The following is a 16,910-nucleotide window of genomic DNA, read 5'->3' as shown; positions in this document are numbered from 1 at the left end:
TGAGATGACTTCTTGATGCCGAAATATAATCAGTTCATCTTTGCATTGTAACATATTATATATATTTGTAGTTACGAATTTCACCCGCCCGGCGTGCGATCGGCCACGTAACTAGAATTGCGACGCGTCGCCCACCGGAACGGCCAATTTAGTCGTGAACCTCCTGGAACTACCACCAGGAGCCAGTCACGGGTGGGGGTTTAACCTCACCACAATCCAGTCCACATTCTACCCGCGCGAAATAGGGTGAATCGCTGAATGTCGATATACCTAAGTACGTGCGCGGGTAGCGTACCGAGGAGCTGTACCACGCCGCAGGTGGACTCTGGACACGAACCGCTGAAGCGGCTCGTTCCGTGCTGCAGGGAAAATGGAGCAGAGTTATCGTCGACGGTTCAGATTATTTATTGGGTGTCTACACCTACTACCAATCCCTTACGTGATACAAGATGGAACTTTCAACCGAAGGAAAGGACGCAACGAAACGGGAAACAATTTGACAAGCACTTTTATTCACACTCAGACAAGCACGTATTCACAGCCATACAGTAATGCACATATAAGAGTCAAAGCAAGAACAATACGCAGAGTTAAAACCGAATCGAGCAATGTACAAGCACTTATATGGGTTTACTTAGTGGACTGGCGCCACACACACACACACACACACATTTACACCAAAAGCAAAGAAAATACAAGCCACTCTCACAGGCAAGGAGGCAGACAGGTCCGTGGACAAAATGAACGTGGGACCTGGGTGATGGGCCAGGTCCACGAGACCGAAGGGGTCTAACCCGCGCCCTCGTGGCGCGATGGCGGGCTAGCCGCAATGTCCGCGTATCGCGCTTGACTCCGTTCCCCTTGTATGGTCGGTGAGCTCCTCCAGGCGTGCGTTGCGCAGGCACGTGTTGGTCGGTCAACACCACGGTTGGCTTGGGGAACGGACGGGGTAACCGGCGCTATCTCAGCGCAGATGGGGGGGGGGAATTATTGATGCTCGGGGTCAGGAGAGGGGAATGGCGGACGCTCCGTCCCGCTCGGTCTCGGGACCGCACCGACTCCGGCGAACTCGCCCGACTCCTCTTCTGCATCCCTGCTCATCGCCGCGACTCGTCCCTCGACCTTAACTCCGAGCTCCGTCCCCTTCGCTGTCCGATCCCCGCAACGACAACTTCAGACTCCACGACTTCCGACTAGCGCCACTTTATGCACCCCTTTCTGCCCCCCTGAGCTGCGTTGTGCTCGCGTCTTGACCAGGGGAGGAGCTTGTATGCAGATTGGCGGATCAAAACGTGCTTGGAGGTGGGGCCACGCCACCCGACGCTCGCCCATTGGATGGAAAAAAAGGTGAGTGAGCCTCCCCTGATCAGATTTCCTCTCCGAAAAGGAACACATTCACAGCGGGTTCGGAGGCGGGGCCATGCCACCCGATGCTCAGTCATTGGATGGAAGAAAAGGGGCGTGAAGCCTTCCTGATCCGCTTCTCCTCTCCAAAAAGGAACGCATTCATGTGCACCCGTGGCTTGCTGCGTTCGGCAAGAATCACTGAATGGGCCCTGGACAGCACGACGTTCGGTGTTGACTGGTGGTGTGGTTGATGGTTGTGGAAGGAGAAAGGCGAAGGTGGTGGGGGGGTTTGCTGTGGTGGTTTGGTGGTTGGCGGGCGTCGTTTGGGAATGGCAGTGAAGCGATGTTTGCGGGATGGAGTTGTGGAGGTAAAGAGGCGAAGGTGGTGGTGTTTGAGTTGTTGGCGGCTTAATGGTCCAAATAACGAGAGAGAAAGAAAAATGGCTAACAAAGCGTCGCAGCCCGGATGAATCACACATATTCCCCCTAAACAACAGGTGTGGACTAACTACACATGAACTTATTGATATATCTGATCTAAGGACCCTTTACGGTGTATTGCGAATTTCCACAGCTGTAAAAATGTACATAAAAATATGTACAGGAGCATACCAAGTTTGGTCAAAATCCCATCACTGAGTCACAAGTTAGCAAGGTAACAATTTTTACCTGACGGGAACCTCTGATCTTTGACACCATAATCTAATCGGATCTTCACATCAGACACTAACAAATGTGAGTGTGCGTCCGTCCGTCTCCTCCATAACTCGAAAAACCATGAAACCGAGCAGCACCAAACATTGCATGCACACAGACAACTCCAACAAAAAAGTACACGAGTTAAAAATTGGGTGTTTCGGTAAATTTAAACACCCTTTTTGAAGATAATTAACGTCCTAATTTAATGAATGGCTTTATCATGCGCATCCTCAGACACCTCGTTCTCCCTCAATGGGGTTTTTAATTCACCCTTTTTGGCCTGCTCAACAATGCTTGGAACAGACTGCAATGATTTCTTAACGATAGTTCCCCCCACTTTCCTCACCATATCATACCGACGAATTGCTGGATACATTGCGATACTTGCAAAAGCCAGATGCCAGCATTTGTGGATTTATTTAATTTTCGGCGATATCATAACCTCAAGAATCTCTAAAGCAGAGCTAAATTTCAACCCAACCTGTCCACCAAGTTTCGTCCGAATCCGTCCTCAAGATCAGCTCAGCTCGTTCTCGTCTTACACTACATTGGTCCCTTTTTTACCCCGCCATGACAGGATCTTCAGGCATGAGAGTGAGTCTAAAAAAATTAGCTGAAAAAAAAAAAAAACGATGGGCCGAGGTGGAAAAATTGTGGGCTGGGGTTCGGGGGTCGCCTCGGCCCCCGAACGCTAAAGGTTCCAGGTGTTCTCACCTGCATTCTTCTGCATTTCCTGGTCCCTTTTAAGAGGATCGTGTTTAGTGTTGTTCTTGTTAACAGGGTAAAAGCACTGAAGACAATCAATGAAGATATGAAATTCATCTTGCAAATTATCAATGTTGTAATGTAAATTGTTGTCAAAATTCATTGTACAAATCATGAATCCATCTTTAGGATAATATTCTTTCATTGTCTTTCTAGCAAATTAAACAAAGTTGACAATAATTGATACCAAGTTGCATAATAAGTTTGCATAATAAGTGGACAATAATTGATACCAAGTTGAATAATAAGTTTGCATAATAAGTGGACAATAATTGATACCAAGTTCCATAAAAAGTTTGCATAACAAGTTCACAATTGGTGACACTGTTGCATCCACCAGTTGTTGAGTTATTGAGTCGATAATGTCGACAGGCGCCTAACCACTGAACATTGTTCACTTCTTTGACTTTTGGTTCAGGTTGTGCTTTTTCTTGCTTGCACGTTGGTGGGAAAGTCTTGCCTTCTTTGCAGCCTTCTCAGTCAGTTCTTTGGTCTTGCGCTTGGTCAACTTACTGAGAGCAGCTGCACCCACTTCTCGATTTCTTTCTTCTTCTTTCTCCCTCCTGTCTGCCAGTTCTGCCTTGTAGGTTTTGTCGGCTCCCATCATGTTCTTGCACAGGTCGAGGTCAATGGGACTGCGCAGTTTGTCAGTCCTACTGTAGTACTCCACTGCAGTTTTTCCTGATGATCGAAGATTGTACTTGACACCCATCACCGCGCTGTAGCTCTCCATGTTTAGTCGGTGTGATCTGACATCCAAGACATCTCCCATGATATTGTAGGCACTCTCAACTTGTGGCCCATGGAAGCAGGACAGCAGAGCTTTCACCATTCTTGAGAGAAGGGGGTACTTTCCACCTTCAAAGACCTTGGTCCACCAGTCGTCGATGCGAGCAGACTCATCTTCCTGAGCTGGTGGCAGGCAAGAGTCGATCTGGAAACTCCGAACCTCCAGTTCAAAGGCATCACATTCCTCTGGTGCAAGGACATTTGTCACCAGGTGTGGCAACTTCAGGAGCTGCTCCTGGCTGACAGTGTGCCCTCTGCTGAGTGGATCAATTGCTGAGGACAGCATTATGCAGGGGCATTTTCTTCTGAAGGTACTTTCCACATGCCACATCGGCCTTCTCCACACTCTGCAAGAAGTCATGCACTTCTCCATCTCCACTCCGGGCAGTGTTGACAATCTCAGACGCACCAACTCCAAGAAACATCTTCTTCACTTGCAGCAGGTTAGCTTTCTCATCCAGGTCGAGGGTCTGAAGTCTCTTGCCTGAGGATGGCAGCTTCTCAGGTTTGACAAAGCAGGCCATGAACTCTCGGACAAGGTCCACCTGCTGGTCATTGAGCTTGTGGATCAGTGGGGCCTTCATCTCAAACAGGAGGACGTATTTCTTCAGCAGCGGGAACACTGATGTATAGAACATCAATATCAGTCTCAATTTCTTCTTGTGGAAGACTCGCTGCAGTATACGCTCCTTTCGTGCCTTGCCATCTTTGGTCATGTTCTTCTTCTTCAGAACATCATGGATCTGACGTATTCTCTCCTTGGCTTTTGTGTCTACGTGCCTGCGATGGTAGACCTCCACAACCCGTGACAAGTAGTGTGTGCGATCAGCTTGAGAGAAGAAGCCAAAGTAGAAGACAACAAAGGCATCCCACAGCCGCAGAGTATCAACACTGACATCATACACAGATAGCCACCTGTGACTGAGATACCGCTCTGGCATGGTATACCTGACACCAATCGGCCCACAGATTTCCTGCAAGAACTGCTTTAAGTCAGGTGACCACTTGAAGTCATTGTAGATGTCAGAGAGCATGCGCTCTGCAAAGTTGTCGAATGGGTCGCTCAGCTTCTTGGACGCATTGTGAGCATGGTGACAGGAGTCCCCATCTCTGTCCAACATGTGTGGGGCATTGTTTTCCCTGATGCGAACTTCGACTCCTGACTTGGATCCCAGCATGACTGAGCACGAGTCCATGAGGATGGATATGCAGTTCTTCCACGGTAGCTCATACTTCAACAAGTCAACCAGTTCCTGATGCAATGAGGCACTGTCCACTTTGATCACAACAAGGGACTCCAGATGCTGCACTATGACCTGCTTATGCAGTAGGCTGTAGTAACTGGCAAGGACACAAAAGACCCTCTAATGGTTTGTGCTTGTTGACTCAATGTTCAGAGAGAAGTATTCCATCTGCAGTGCCGATATCAACTGGTGATGTACGGTATGTCCTCGTCCAAACCTTAGCTTGTAGGAAGCAGATGTCCTGTCCATTGTGAGCTGACCAAGGGCCTTTGCACCCAGGTTAAGTGCTTTGGCCAGGCTTATCAGTTCAGGGTCAAGGCTGAATGGTAGGGAATGCTGTGCGAGGAAGGCAAGGACCATGGCTTGAGCATTGGATATCCTCTGTCACCTATTGGTACAGCAGTCATCGGTGTACAGGGGATGGGAGCAGTAGAAACAGCAGTGCAAGAGGTACCAGAAGGTGAGGAAACACCTGGAGAAAAAGCAAAACCCAAAGCCAATGCAGAGTAAAAAAAGAAAAGCCAATCACCATTTATAATACATGCTTCAGAAAGTGAATACAGTGACTGGTACAGTGATTACACTAAGCCTCAGACGATTAGTCATTGCCAGGTGCAATTGGTGGTAAACAAGATTGACCCAATTCTGAGTTGTGGCTTGCTTGCCAATTCACATAATTTATTACTGTAGTGAAAGTGCACCACACTACACTACACTACATTGACAGCATAGATGTCTACTGTGTGCATGTATAAAGCCCAAGGCTATATTTACCAGGAAGACTAATTGGATGCCCGGATTCTCTGAATATCACGACGCTTCTTCCTCTCCGCATGGGATTCCAATGACTTGTACCCACGTCCTCCATAAACAATCTCCTTTGAGCACCATGTGCATACAGCCTTTCCTGGCTGGGCTATCTTTTGAATGAAAGCCCCACAAGCCACCGTACTGCATGGCATATGCGCTCCAGCCATTCCCACTTCCAGGAATTCTTGCAAGTCTTGGCAATTAGTGCAGCCAAACAAGCATCACAATCCCGGGACAGCCTGCGGCTACTGAATGCGGCCATGTTTTAGAAGCGACCTTGGCCTCGCACACTCGGAACACCACGCCTCAAGCTCAATCAATGCTGCTGTGACAGTTTCAGGAGTAATACGGTGAGGTGGTCCGAATGTTACATTAATGAATCTGGCAATTGTGCTGTATCACGTGATTGGGTTTTCCTGTATCACGACTCGGCCGCTCGGGGTGGCGGTAATGTACATCCGGAAGGGCAATAAAGCGGAGTTACTGCTACGCTCTCGCTCTCCATGTTCCGCTGCGCCTCGGACACCACAACAATGACGTCAGTGCAGAGTGCCGGGAATCTGTATTAGGGACCTCGGAATACTTTTTTTATAAAGATAGTCGTCGGCGTGAAATCACTCAACAATTGACTTAACCCCCCCCCCCCCATACCCCCTACTTTTTCCTCAACGGATTTTGCTGAACTCAGGAACGTTCCTGGGTGAATAATTTCACGGAATTTTCTCATGCCGGGATCTTTCAAGGGTAAGTTTTAAATGGCGAGTTTGTTTCTGCAATTCCTGCCACAATTGTTGACAGAGTGCATGGTGTGTATTGGATAACAAGGAGCCTCTTTGCTCACCCAAAGCAGAATTTTCAGGTAAGAAAGGCTTATTCAGTCATTGTTGCATCTGAGATAAATGCATAATTAGAGTGGCAAGGGTCCTCAAAAGGCAGACCGCGGTCCACATCCGAATTGCAGGCATCATCAGTCTGGACCACAAGCTCATCCGATAACGAGCAATTCATTGTGTATTGAATCATATACAAGCAAGTGTTAACATCGCACTCCACCATATACAGTACTGCCGAAGACAATCGGTAAAAAGTTTGCAAGACCAGTCAACAAGGTGCTTTATTCGGAAGACACCAAAACACCAAATGATGAATCCCATCACGTTTGCTCCAAATGAAAACCCATAATGCAACAAAAGCTGCAACTTACCAACTCGTTTTTTTCAGACAGATGAAGAACTGAGAGCCATTAGTGTTTGGCCCAGAATTCGCCATTGAAAGGGTTCCTGCAATAAATAAACAAATAAATAAATCACTGACAAGAGGCACATCGGCCATCACTTCACCGATGGGTTTTACCACAAGCTAGGATGTTGTACTTCAAACATTACATGTCTGTCTGAGTGTCAATGGGGACAGAGTGAAGTAAAACACAAGAAAAATAATCTCTGAAATCACTTGTTGTCATAGTTGTGGTTATTGTTGTTTGTTTACTCTTCCTGTGTCCTGGAAAATGGTTCCTGCTGTGATACAATAACAAATGTTGCCGCTGGAACTACGACATTAAAGCTCGAGGTCTCGCTTCTTCAATCCCAGAAAAACGGGCTTTCAAAACAGGCAAGTTTGCATTTAGATTTTAAAGGAACAAATATTTTTTCAAACTAAATCAATTAGCACCTTTTCAACAGTACCATTTATTCTCTGACAGCAGAAACTCTTTGGAATAATGCTTCACAAATGGAGAAACTGTTATTACCTCCACCACCAAAGGTGAAGGAGGTTATGTTTTCACCCCTTTCTCTCTGTCTGTTCGTTTATGTTCAGGATATCTTAAAAAGTTGCGAATGGATTCGAATGAAATTTTGTGGACAGCCTCGGAATTTGAAATATAAATCCCGTTCAAATTTGAAGTCACTTGGATGAAAATTGAGGATTTTCAAAATTAGACAAATTTGTTGACCTTTGGCCGATGTTGACCTTTTGACTTCAAGAGGCTTCTTGCTTATGACAAACTCCCATGTGGTGAAGTTTCGTAAAGATCGGTTTAAAAATTGTGACCTGTAGGCGATAGACAGACAGACAAACAAACAAAATCGACTGACAAATATACTTGAAAAATCTTTGATTTTGCAAGTAACAAACAAATGGATCCAAATGCAACACCCTCTCCGAATCTTTTGGCGAGGATAATTATGCACAAGTCAATGTTAACTTTCCCCTAAATAAGTAATCTCTTAAATCAATACTGAACAAACTCGAAGGGCACGAGGTGGAGAGCATTCCTCCACCATGATCCACGATCCACGAGATCCACGAGAACATATTGGGCCCAATGTATTTTTGAAATATGCTATACAGCAGGGGTCGGGAGTGTGGCTCACGAGCCAGGTGTGGCTCTTTTGATGATAGCATCTGGCTCGTAGATAAAATTGGAGTTTGAAACTTTGAATGCCCAATATTTCTCGCGGAAGCTTTACCTATAGTTTGAATGGTGTCTTGCTTCATTCACGTGCAGGACTGAACTTGGCAGAAGGAGATAAGAAAAAACGCCTCCGAATTGGCTGAAGCGGTTTTTGTTTCGTCCAGTCATGCAGCCGAGGTGACTGGTGATTTCGGTTCCTCCAATGACGTGCCGCCGCCGAGACGCGTCGCGGAATTCATCTCGACCAATCACGCGCCACCGCTGAGGCGACAGCATCCCAGAGTCGGCCGGCCGCGCCGCACCTCTCGAGTATATAAGCCCGTGCGCAGGCTAGCCAGACTCACTATTTTCCAAGCCTCAGTTGGATCAACATCTCCCTCTCATTTGCTCAAAGCTCACCGTTCGATGAAGAAGATGGCGAAAAGAAAAAAAAAAAAGATGGAGTATCGTACATTGCAGGACAAATGGGCCGAAGAATTCGCCTTTGTGGAGAGAGCAGGTTCTGTGGTGTGTCTAATTTGCAATGACAAAATCGCATCGATGAAACGGTCGAATATAAAGCGGCACTTCGACAAACGCCATGCTACCTTTGCATCAAAATACCCTGCGGGAGACAGCAGAAAGAAAGCGTGCCAAGAGCGAGTGAGCAGGGTGCAAGCCAGCCAGCAGCAACTCCGCGTATGGACCCGGCAAGGTGACTATAATTCCGCGAGCTTTGCTGGATCTTTAGCAATAGTGAGGAACGGAAAACCATTCACAGATGGCGAGTATGCTAAAACGTTCATGATGGATGTAGCCAATGAACTTTTTAATGATCTTCCGAACAAAGACAAGATAATCAAACGGACACAAGACATGCCTCTGTCGGCAAGAACTGTTCATGATCGTACCATCATGATGGCAAACCAAGTGGAGGAAACGCAAGTGAAGGACAAAAATACAGCGCCGTTCTTTTCCCTGGCTTTGGATGAGTCAACAGACGTAAGCAATTTGTCGCAGTTCAGTGTGATTGCAAGATATGCTGCTGGTGATACACTGCGCGAAGAAAGTCTTGCTGTTCTGCCAATAAAAGGGTCCACAAGAGGTGAGTATTTATTCAAGTCTTTCATGGAGTTCGCTCAAGAAAAAAATTTACCGATGGATAAACTTATCTCAGTGTGTACTGATGGTGCTCCGTGTATGGTGGGGAAAAACAAAGGAATTGTGGCGCTTCTCCGTGAACATGAAAATAGACCCATTCTAAGTTTCCATTGCATTCCACACTAGGAGACACTTTGTGCTCAGATGTGTGATGGGCAGCTTGGCGAAGTGACATCGCTGGTCATTCGTGTGATCAACTTTATTGTTGCCCGAGCCTTAAATGGTCGCCAGTTTAAAACAATGCTGGATGAAGTTGGAAATAACTATCACGGTCTGCTTTTGCACAGCAATGTGTGTTGGTTGTCAAGAGGGAAGGTGCTTAGCCGTTTTGCAGCTCTTCATCATAGATCTTGAAACAGGTCGTTTACTACATTTTGAAAAACAGACAATATAAAGATGCATGCACAGCAAGTGAGCCCACTCAAAACTTTGATCTCCACCAGTTAGCTGGCTTCACATCCAGTCTCATACAGTCATTCAAAGCACGCTTTGGAGAATTTCGTGAGCACACTCGTCTTTTTAAGTTCATCACCCATCCAAACGAGTGTTCACTGAACACAGCCGACCTGAGTTACATTCCTGGTGTCTCCGTCAGAGATTTTGAAGCAGAAGTGGCTGACCTGAAGGCCTCAGACATGTGGGTGAATAAGTTCAAGTCACTGAATGAAGATTTGGAAAGAATCGCACGACAGAAAGCGGAGTTGGCGAGCAAGCACATGTGGACAGAAATGGAAAAACTTCAACCCGAAGACCAGCTGATTATCAAAACTTGGAATGCGCTTCCTGTCACATACCACACACTGCAGCGTCGAGTATTGCTGTATTGACCTTGTTTGGATCTACGTATGCATGTGACCAGTCATTCTCACATCTTAAAAACATCAAGTCCAACCTACGATCACGTCTAACGGATGAAAGCCTCAACACTTGCATGAAGCTTAACCTCACCAAGTACCAACCAGACTACAAAGCCATCAGCGAATCCATGCAGCACCAGAAGTCCCATTAATGGTGCGTATTATAACAACATTATTTAAAAGAATAAATTCAGAGGCTTATTATACTCACATTTAGTTGAATTCATATCAGTCTTAAAATATATTATATGGCTCTCACTGAAATAGATATCCAAATATTTTGCTTTCATGGCTCTCCGAGTCAAAAACGTTCCCGACCCCTGCGATACAGTATTATTGTTGTGGGGCCGGGTCTCGGTAGCGAGCATGACCGCCAGATGAAGCAGTAGAGTTGGCTCCACCGAACACCCGGAATGTAGGTTGTACCTTTCAGACTAATCCGAAAGTACGGGTCCCTTACAGGACCATGAATCGCCAATAATTCGACTGCGTGGAGTAGGGTTAATTGCCAACTTCAATATAGCTAAGTATCCACGCGGCAAAGCTACCGGAGAATTCACACCCTCGGCAGGCCTCGAGCGGAACGAGCCGTTACCGTGCTCGATCCATGCGTAACCCGAGCGGATGGTTACCGAGGCCCGTCGGTCCAAATGTACAACTACGGCAACGGCCTTCCTCATTTCCGTTTGCAGCGCTGCAAACCAATGGCAGAAAGGACAAGGACGAGCTGGGACATTCAACAAGAGGGGAATTTATTAACAATAATCAGGGGAATGAGGGGAGCACGTAAGGGCAGAGTTAGCACGACTAAGCAATGTGAATAATGTAGAACAAAAACACTTAACAGTTCCACTTGGACAAGACAGGCCCGCACATCCAAAAAACTAAAATGGACCCACCGGGTCTTTATTCGGCTCGCCAGCAGAGGAGGATAGTTTGGTTGGGAGTCAGGACGGCTGGCTACCTGGCCACGAGCGCGCAGCTGGTCGTCCACCTCTTACTTTGGCTCCTGTCGCCAAAGGACGGACCAGGGCAGCCGATTCCAGAGGAGGTGAGACGAGGTTATCTCCCTTGATGAAAATCAACCGCTCGCTGTAATGCGCCAGACGAGACACCTCCGAAGCGCGGGATGCATTCCGCCGCAAACCCAGACATTCCGCCTGCTTTTTGACACCCAGGACGCAAACTCTCGACGCTCGTCCTGACAACCACACTCTCCTCTTCAGGAGGGAGGAGCCTCTTCTCCTGGCCACTTGCCTCCTGATTGGTCGGACCCATCGCACGATTCCCTGGCCTTCTTCCATTGGACGGGCCCACGGTAGGTGGAGAAACTCCCACCCTTCTGGGTGGAGTCCCGATCGGAGGAGTTTGTAGCTCCGCCTACCTCCTCACCGCCTGCCAGGTGCATAATGGCGATGGTGCTGAGTGGGAGATGGGGCGTGTGAGATGCCCGCTCCTTGCCGATTGGCCAAAGAGGGACGCCATGCTCATGTTAAACTCCACCCATGCACGCGCTCGGTGGCGAGCGAAGAATGCTGAGCAGAGTGTTGTTATTGTGAAAGCGAAGGTGGGCGTTGTTGCAAGTGATGTAAAAGAAAACCCTGACTATCAAAATAACTCCGCAGCGCATGAACATTTAATTCCAACTCGACTCGGGACGGGACCCTAACGAGAAACACGTTCTTGCTGATATAACTGATCTATAGGACCTGGCTGTTGTGTGCACATGGCTGCCAGATTCGTAACACGATATAGTTTTTGGCCCCATCTCTCAATGGTGAAGAATCACTTTGGAAAATTAAATAATTCGCATGTCCATATCCAGATTCAAATCTTCACGAAAATCGAATCCGTTCGTCCTCGTCACACACCCAACCTGTCCACAAAATTTCATCCGGATCCATCCACAACTTCTTGGGATATCATGTACATACACAGACAGAAAGGGGCAAAAACAACCTCCTTCACTTTTGGTGGCGGAGGTAATTATCCCCATTACTTCAATACAATGGACCCAAATTACCGACGAACTCGTTCAAAAGATTCTTAAATCAGGTGGTTTCACACAGTGGAATGAAATTGACCTCTTTCCATTCCCTGTAAAACTCACATTCAAAACCACAACAAAGCTCTATCATTAGAGCGAAAGGATCATTAATGCTGCAGGTGACGTCATTACGCCTTCAACAAAGACAACAATCACACCCTCTCTCAGCCATTGTAACAGGGCAGATCAGTTTAACCTCCGTGCATAGTGGATGTTGAAACCTCAGAAGGAAGTGTGTGATACTCTTGCATCTCCACTCATTTACCAGGAGTGGTCTCCACGAGTCTCGTATGCTGGAAATTTGATTAGTCTCGCTCTCGTCCATCAAGCTATCCTTATCACGAGTCTTTTGACCAAGCCTGCATTCACGGACCACGAGAGCCACCAAGGGGGAGCTTGCACTCTGCACGAGTCTGGATGCGGCAAGGGGTGTCACAAATTTGTGCAAGGTGAGGCAGGAACCACTCATGCTCCGTACTCGATCTACTTTTTTCTGTTTCCCTGGAATGATTGATTGGATGCAATGTTCTGTGTATTGACGAGATCGTAAGCGTTAATTACTGTTCTCTTGTGCCTTTTTATTAGGATTCCTGTCCACCGATTGGAAATACATGCTCATGATTGCTGTCACTAATACCTGCCATTGCCTATTGAATAAATATTGTTGTGCTTGTTAAACTGTTGAACATTTCCGACGTACTCGTTTTTGTTCTTTCCTCGATTCATCCGACATCATGTGGAAGTTAAGTTTGATGGGAAGTTTTGCCCCCACTGATTATCCAACAGCCATCCACGGCTGGCTTGGCTGCACATAATGAATGGATGGGTGGCTGTTGAGGATGTGACCCCTAATTAGGGTTGCCGTGCCAACGGTAAGGCAACATGCAACCAGAGTGAAAACCCTGCTGGGCTCAGTGGTTCAAATCAATCAGTCGCCACAGTTTCCTCGCATCCAGTCATGCTCATCTCCCTTTGCAGCCATGCGAGCGATAATTATCGGCAACCAGGCCTGTGCAGTATTTTTTAAGATATGACCGAAGCAAGCTGAGATGTTATTCGCTGAATTAACACGTGTGTGTGGAAGCCGTTGCTTTAAATATACATGGTGTCCCTCATTTACCCAGGTGTTTCCATTTTTATGTCCACTACCTGATTGTCAGAATGCAAAAAAGGCTCTGTGAATTTTTTGTTCCAATGAAAAAAATTATAATAAAATAAAATCTTTAAAACTTTTTTTTTTGCAAGCAACACTGCAATGCAGGCTCGTTTTTGGGTCGTCAAACACAATCTCAAAAGTTTACAACTATTCGAGAGGTTCAGTGTGGAACCAATTGATGGAGTAATCACTGATGGTAAACGAGTGAGGAATGATACTGCGATGTCAATGGAGAGTTTGGCAAACCAGCCGATTCTCTCATCCTCCTCCCTCATTTGTTTTCCTTTGTTTCTCCACCTCATTATTCTCATTATAGGAATTTTCCTTCTCAATCTCGATTGCACTCTTCATATTGTCAGAAATCCATTTATCATAGCGTCCTGAACTTTTACAAGCAACGCATTGATTCAGGTTCCTCCACCGCTCATAATATGATGCAAGTTTCTTGTATTTTGTGTTTAATCAATGAAGGATTGGGGGGAAAAAAAAAAATCGAAACTCAGCAGAACTTGACATGAACTTAAAGGATCAACTTTGTAACACCAAATCAGATTGAAGTTTTCAAAAAACAAAACAAATTTTTTTGAAGGACAACATAATATAAGCTGTTTTAAGCCTTGCCTGGTCCTTCATGTGGAAGAGTGAAATTCTCATCTGCAAACTTTTCTCCATAGATGGACTTCCCTCCAGTGCCATTGCCCCTCGTGAAGTCACCACCCTGAGGACAAAAACAAACAAACAAGCACCAAAACATCACAATCTAAACGCTCATTTTACACTTCGGAAATATGCTTTCAAACTGGCACCGGATCACTTTTACAACACTGTAGAATGAGCTTTGGGTCAAAAACAGAGACTCCAGTAAATAGAGGCCACATTAGAGGAAAAAAACAAAAAATTAAAAAAAAACTCATTTGACAAGAACAACCTTTGCTGGATTCCAAAACAACAAACAAGAAAAAGAACAATGGGAGATTGCTGACCATCACCAGGACTTTTGTGTGGCGTTTGTGTACTGGTGCGTGACGTAATCAACAAGACAACTCGAACTTGCACTTTATAACTGCTGCCAGTGATGACTGGGTACAAAGACGTCCCGCTTTGATGCAACCTCACTTTGATCAGACACTTGAACCCAAGCAGTGATGTTTATTACTATTCAGTTGAATTTGGAATAAGATTAAAATTGAATTCAGTTCAAATGGAAGACCAAATCAGGAGAGTCCTGCATTGGAGTCATCAGAAGGAATCCGAATAAGCAAAAAAGCAAAGATGAAGTCTCAGGAGGAACCTGGAGAGGATTCACATTTCGCACAGCCAAGTGAGCTTTATTCAAAAAAAAAAAAAAAACCCAAGTTCAAATTTTAAAAAATAATTCCAACTGCCAGACCATGTGTCCAATCAGGTTTCCATCTAAAAAAAAAAAAAGAAAAAGATATTCCACATCATTTAGATCATAATTGTGAAGTTTCACGATCGATTGATGAAGCTGTTCAGGAGAAATGTATATTTTTTTATTTTTGCTCAATTCAATATGGATGCCAGACTGTCACCTATCAATTTGTGAATACCATGGCAGCCCCCCCCCACCCCCAAAGGCTTGGTGAACATGTGTGAAGCTGCCCCTCAATCTGTCCAGCTGTTCTGGAGAAGATTTTTTATATGGTTTCGGGTAAATCCAATGTGGCTGCCAAACCAGATGACCTATGACATGATACATGTGAACATTTTCTTCCTCATGGATAGGTGGTCATACGTATAAAGTTTCACCTCAATCTGTTGAGCCATTTTGAAGAAGAATATTTTTGAAGGTTTGAAACAAAACAAAAAAAACAATACGACTGCGAAACCACGTGACCGATGAATTATTTTTTTATATGGACAAATTTATCCTGAGACGACCCCAAAAATTCGAATACGGATCAGACATATCATTCCACGTATGCAATTATGTCGTCAGAACGAAGGCACCTATCACATCATAAAAAATTAAAAATAATCATCATACATTCCCAATTTCTTTTGTTTTGCAATTTTGTCTGCAATTTCAGACAGAGGTCCAAAGTTTTCCGTTTTTGCAAGAGGGCTGCCACACCACGTGACCTATGAAGTCATAATCATTGAAATATTCCACACGAGTCGTCACAAACCTATTTCCCTGGCCGACCTAACTCCCTTTTCACCTGATATTAATTTCTTTTCTCGGCTGCCCGACCCACATACTTCAGTCTGCTCCATACTCGTCTTCAGCCCATGCTTTCCAAATGCCTCCTTCCACTCCCTTCGTACCTCCTGCATCTCCCACCCACTCTCCACCACAACAGCCAGATCGTCCACAAACATCCTCCCTGTACTACACCTTAAGCTCACTCACCTTCCTGCTTATATACCAGCTTCTTCACGATAAGAAAGAGTGGGCTGAGAGAGTTTCCCTGCATCAAATCGATATTCACGCTGAACTCCTCAGACATCTCAAGACCAACCAAAACTCTTCCCTTCATTCCCTTGTACAACCCTTCCACCAACCTAAGTTCTGCTTCCAGCACTCCCATCCATCTCAGTGTCGCAATCACCATCTCTCAGGAAAGTGTCATGGGCTTTTTCCAAGTCCACAAATCTCAAGGCCATCACACCTTGCACCTCCAAACTCTTCTCCACCAGCTGTCTCAGGGTGAACATCATATCCGTCATCCCCGTACCCTTTCAAAAAGCCGCTGCTCCTCTTCTCTGATCTCCATCTCCACGCTCTTCCTTATCCTCCTGTCTGGACTCCTCTCAAGCACCCTCATTAGATGACTTGGGAGCGTAATGCCCCTGTACTTCATGAAACATAGCCCTTCCCCATCCATATCAGCACAATTTACCATGTCGTCAATCCTCCGGAACTGAACCTTCGCTCATAATATATTCAACAGCTTCTTCATCTAACTGACTCAGACTTCTTCCGCTGCAAATATAATCTCTGAACACACCTCAACAATGACTGGCGCTCTTCCATTCATCCTTTTCAACACCGTCAGCACTTCCTACTCCGATCGACACACAACACAGTTGCTCCAGCTTGCCATTACTTCCTTCCTGGTTCAACAGTTCTTTGAAATATCCTCCCCACACCTTCAATACTCCCCCCCACCAATGTTCTTACCATCCTCATGCGTGTCAAGCCAATTTATATATCATCTTCCTTCCACCATCCTCTTTCAACTTGTTGTACAACACCTCTTCCATACCATTGCTCACTTAATACACAGCTCTCCTTGCTGCTTTCTTCTTCTGCCCATACAGGTGCAGAAACTTCACATCTGGCTGCCTCCCCCTATTCTTCATCTTCTATATCCTCTTCCAAACCTTTTCAGCAACTGCCTTCGCTGCCACTTCCGTCCACCACACCTGGTTTCTATCCCAAGACGAAGCACCCTTTTCTGACATCCTTCCACAAAACTTCTGCAATTCTCTTCATTGAATCTCAACTCCTTCCACTGCTCCTCCAAACCTTCCACTTCTTCGCTAAGTTGCTCATACCTATCCCCCAACCTCTCCTTGTACTCCTTGAGGACATTTCCCCAACACTTCCCCCACCGAATCACCCTCCGATCTCTTCCCTTAACCACCTCCTTTTTCTTTTCTTCATCCATACCAC

The 16,910-nt window shown here is 45.8% G+C and overlaps 1 protein-coding gene across 1 annotated transcript in view; it reads right to left on the bottom strand.

The window, feature by feature from the left end:
* Positions 1–16,910, bottom strand: part of LOC147013582 (peptidyl-prolyl cis-trans isomerase-like) — a 28,072-nt gene that overhangs the window by 2,053 nt on the left and 9,109 nt on the right. Inside the window, exons 4-5 of the mRNA XM_085855511.1 lie at positions 13,892–13,988; positions 6,859–6,934 (exon numbers count right to left, since the gene is read on the bottom strand). Coding sequence (XP_085711637.1) covers positions 6,859–6,934; positions 13,892–13,988 — 173 coding nt within the window. The remainder of the gene's footprint in view (positions 1–6,858; positions 6,935–13,891; positions 13,989–16,910) is intronic.

The sequence above is a fragment of the Eptatretus burgeri genome, chromosome 14, assembly GCF_056783735.1.
Source record: "Eptatretus burgeri isolate ZD-2024b chromosome 14, Ebu_testis_v1, whole genome shotgun sequence".
In the NCBI taxonomy this organism is placed as follows: domain Eukaryota; kingdom Metazoa; phylum Chordata; class Myxini; order Myxiniformes; family Myxinidae; genus Eptatretus; species Eptatretus burgeri.
Note: the sequence above shows the minus strand (reverse complement) of the source record. Positions and strands in the feature narration are given on the sequence as shown.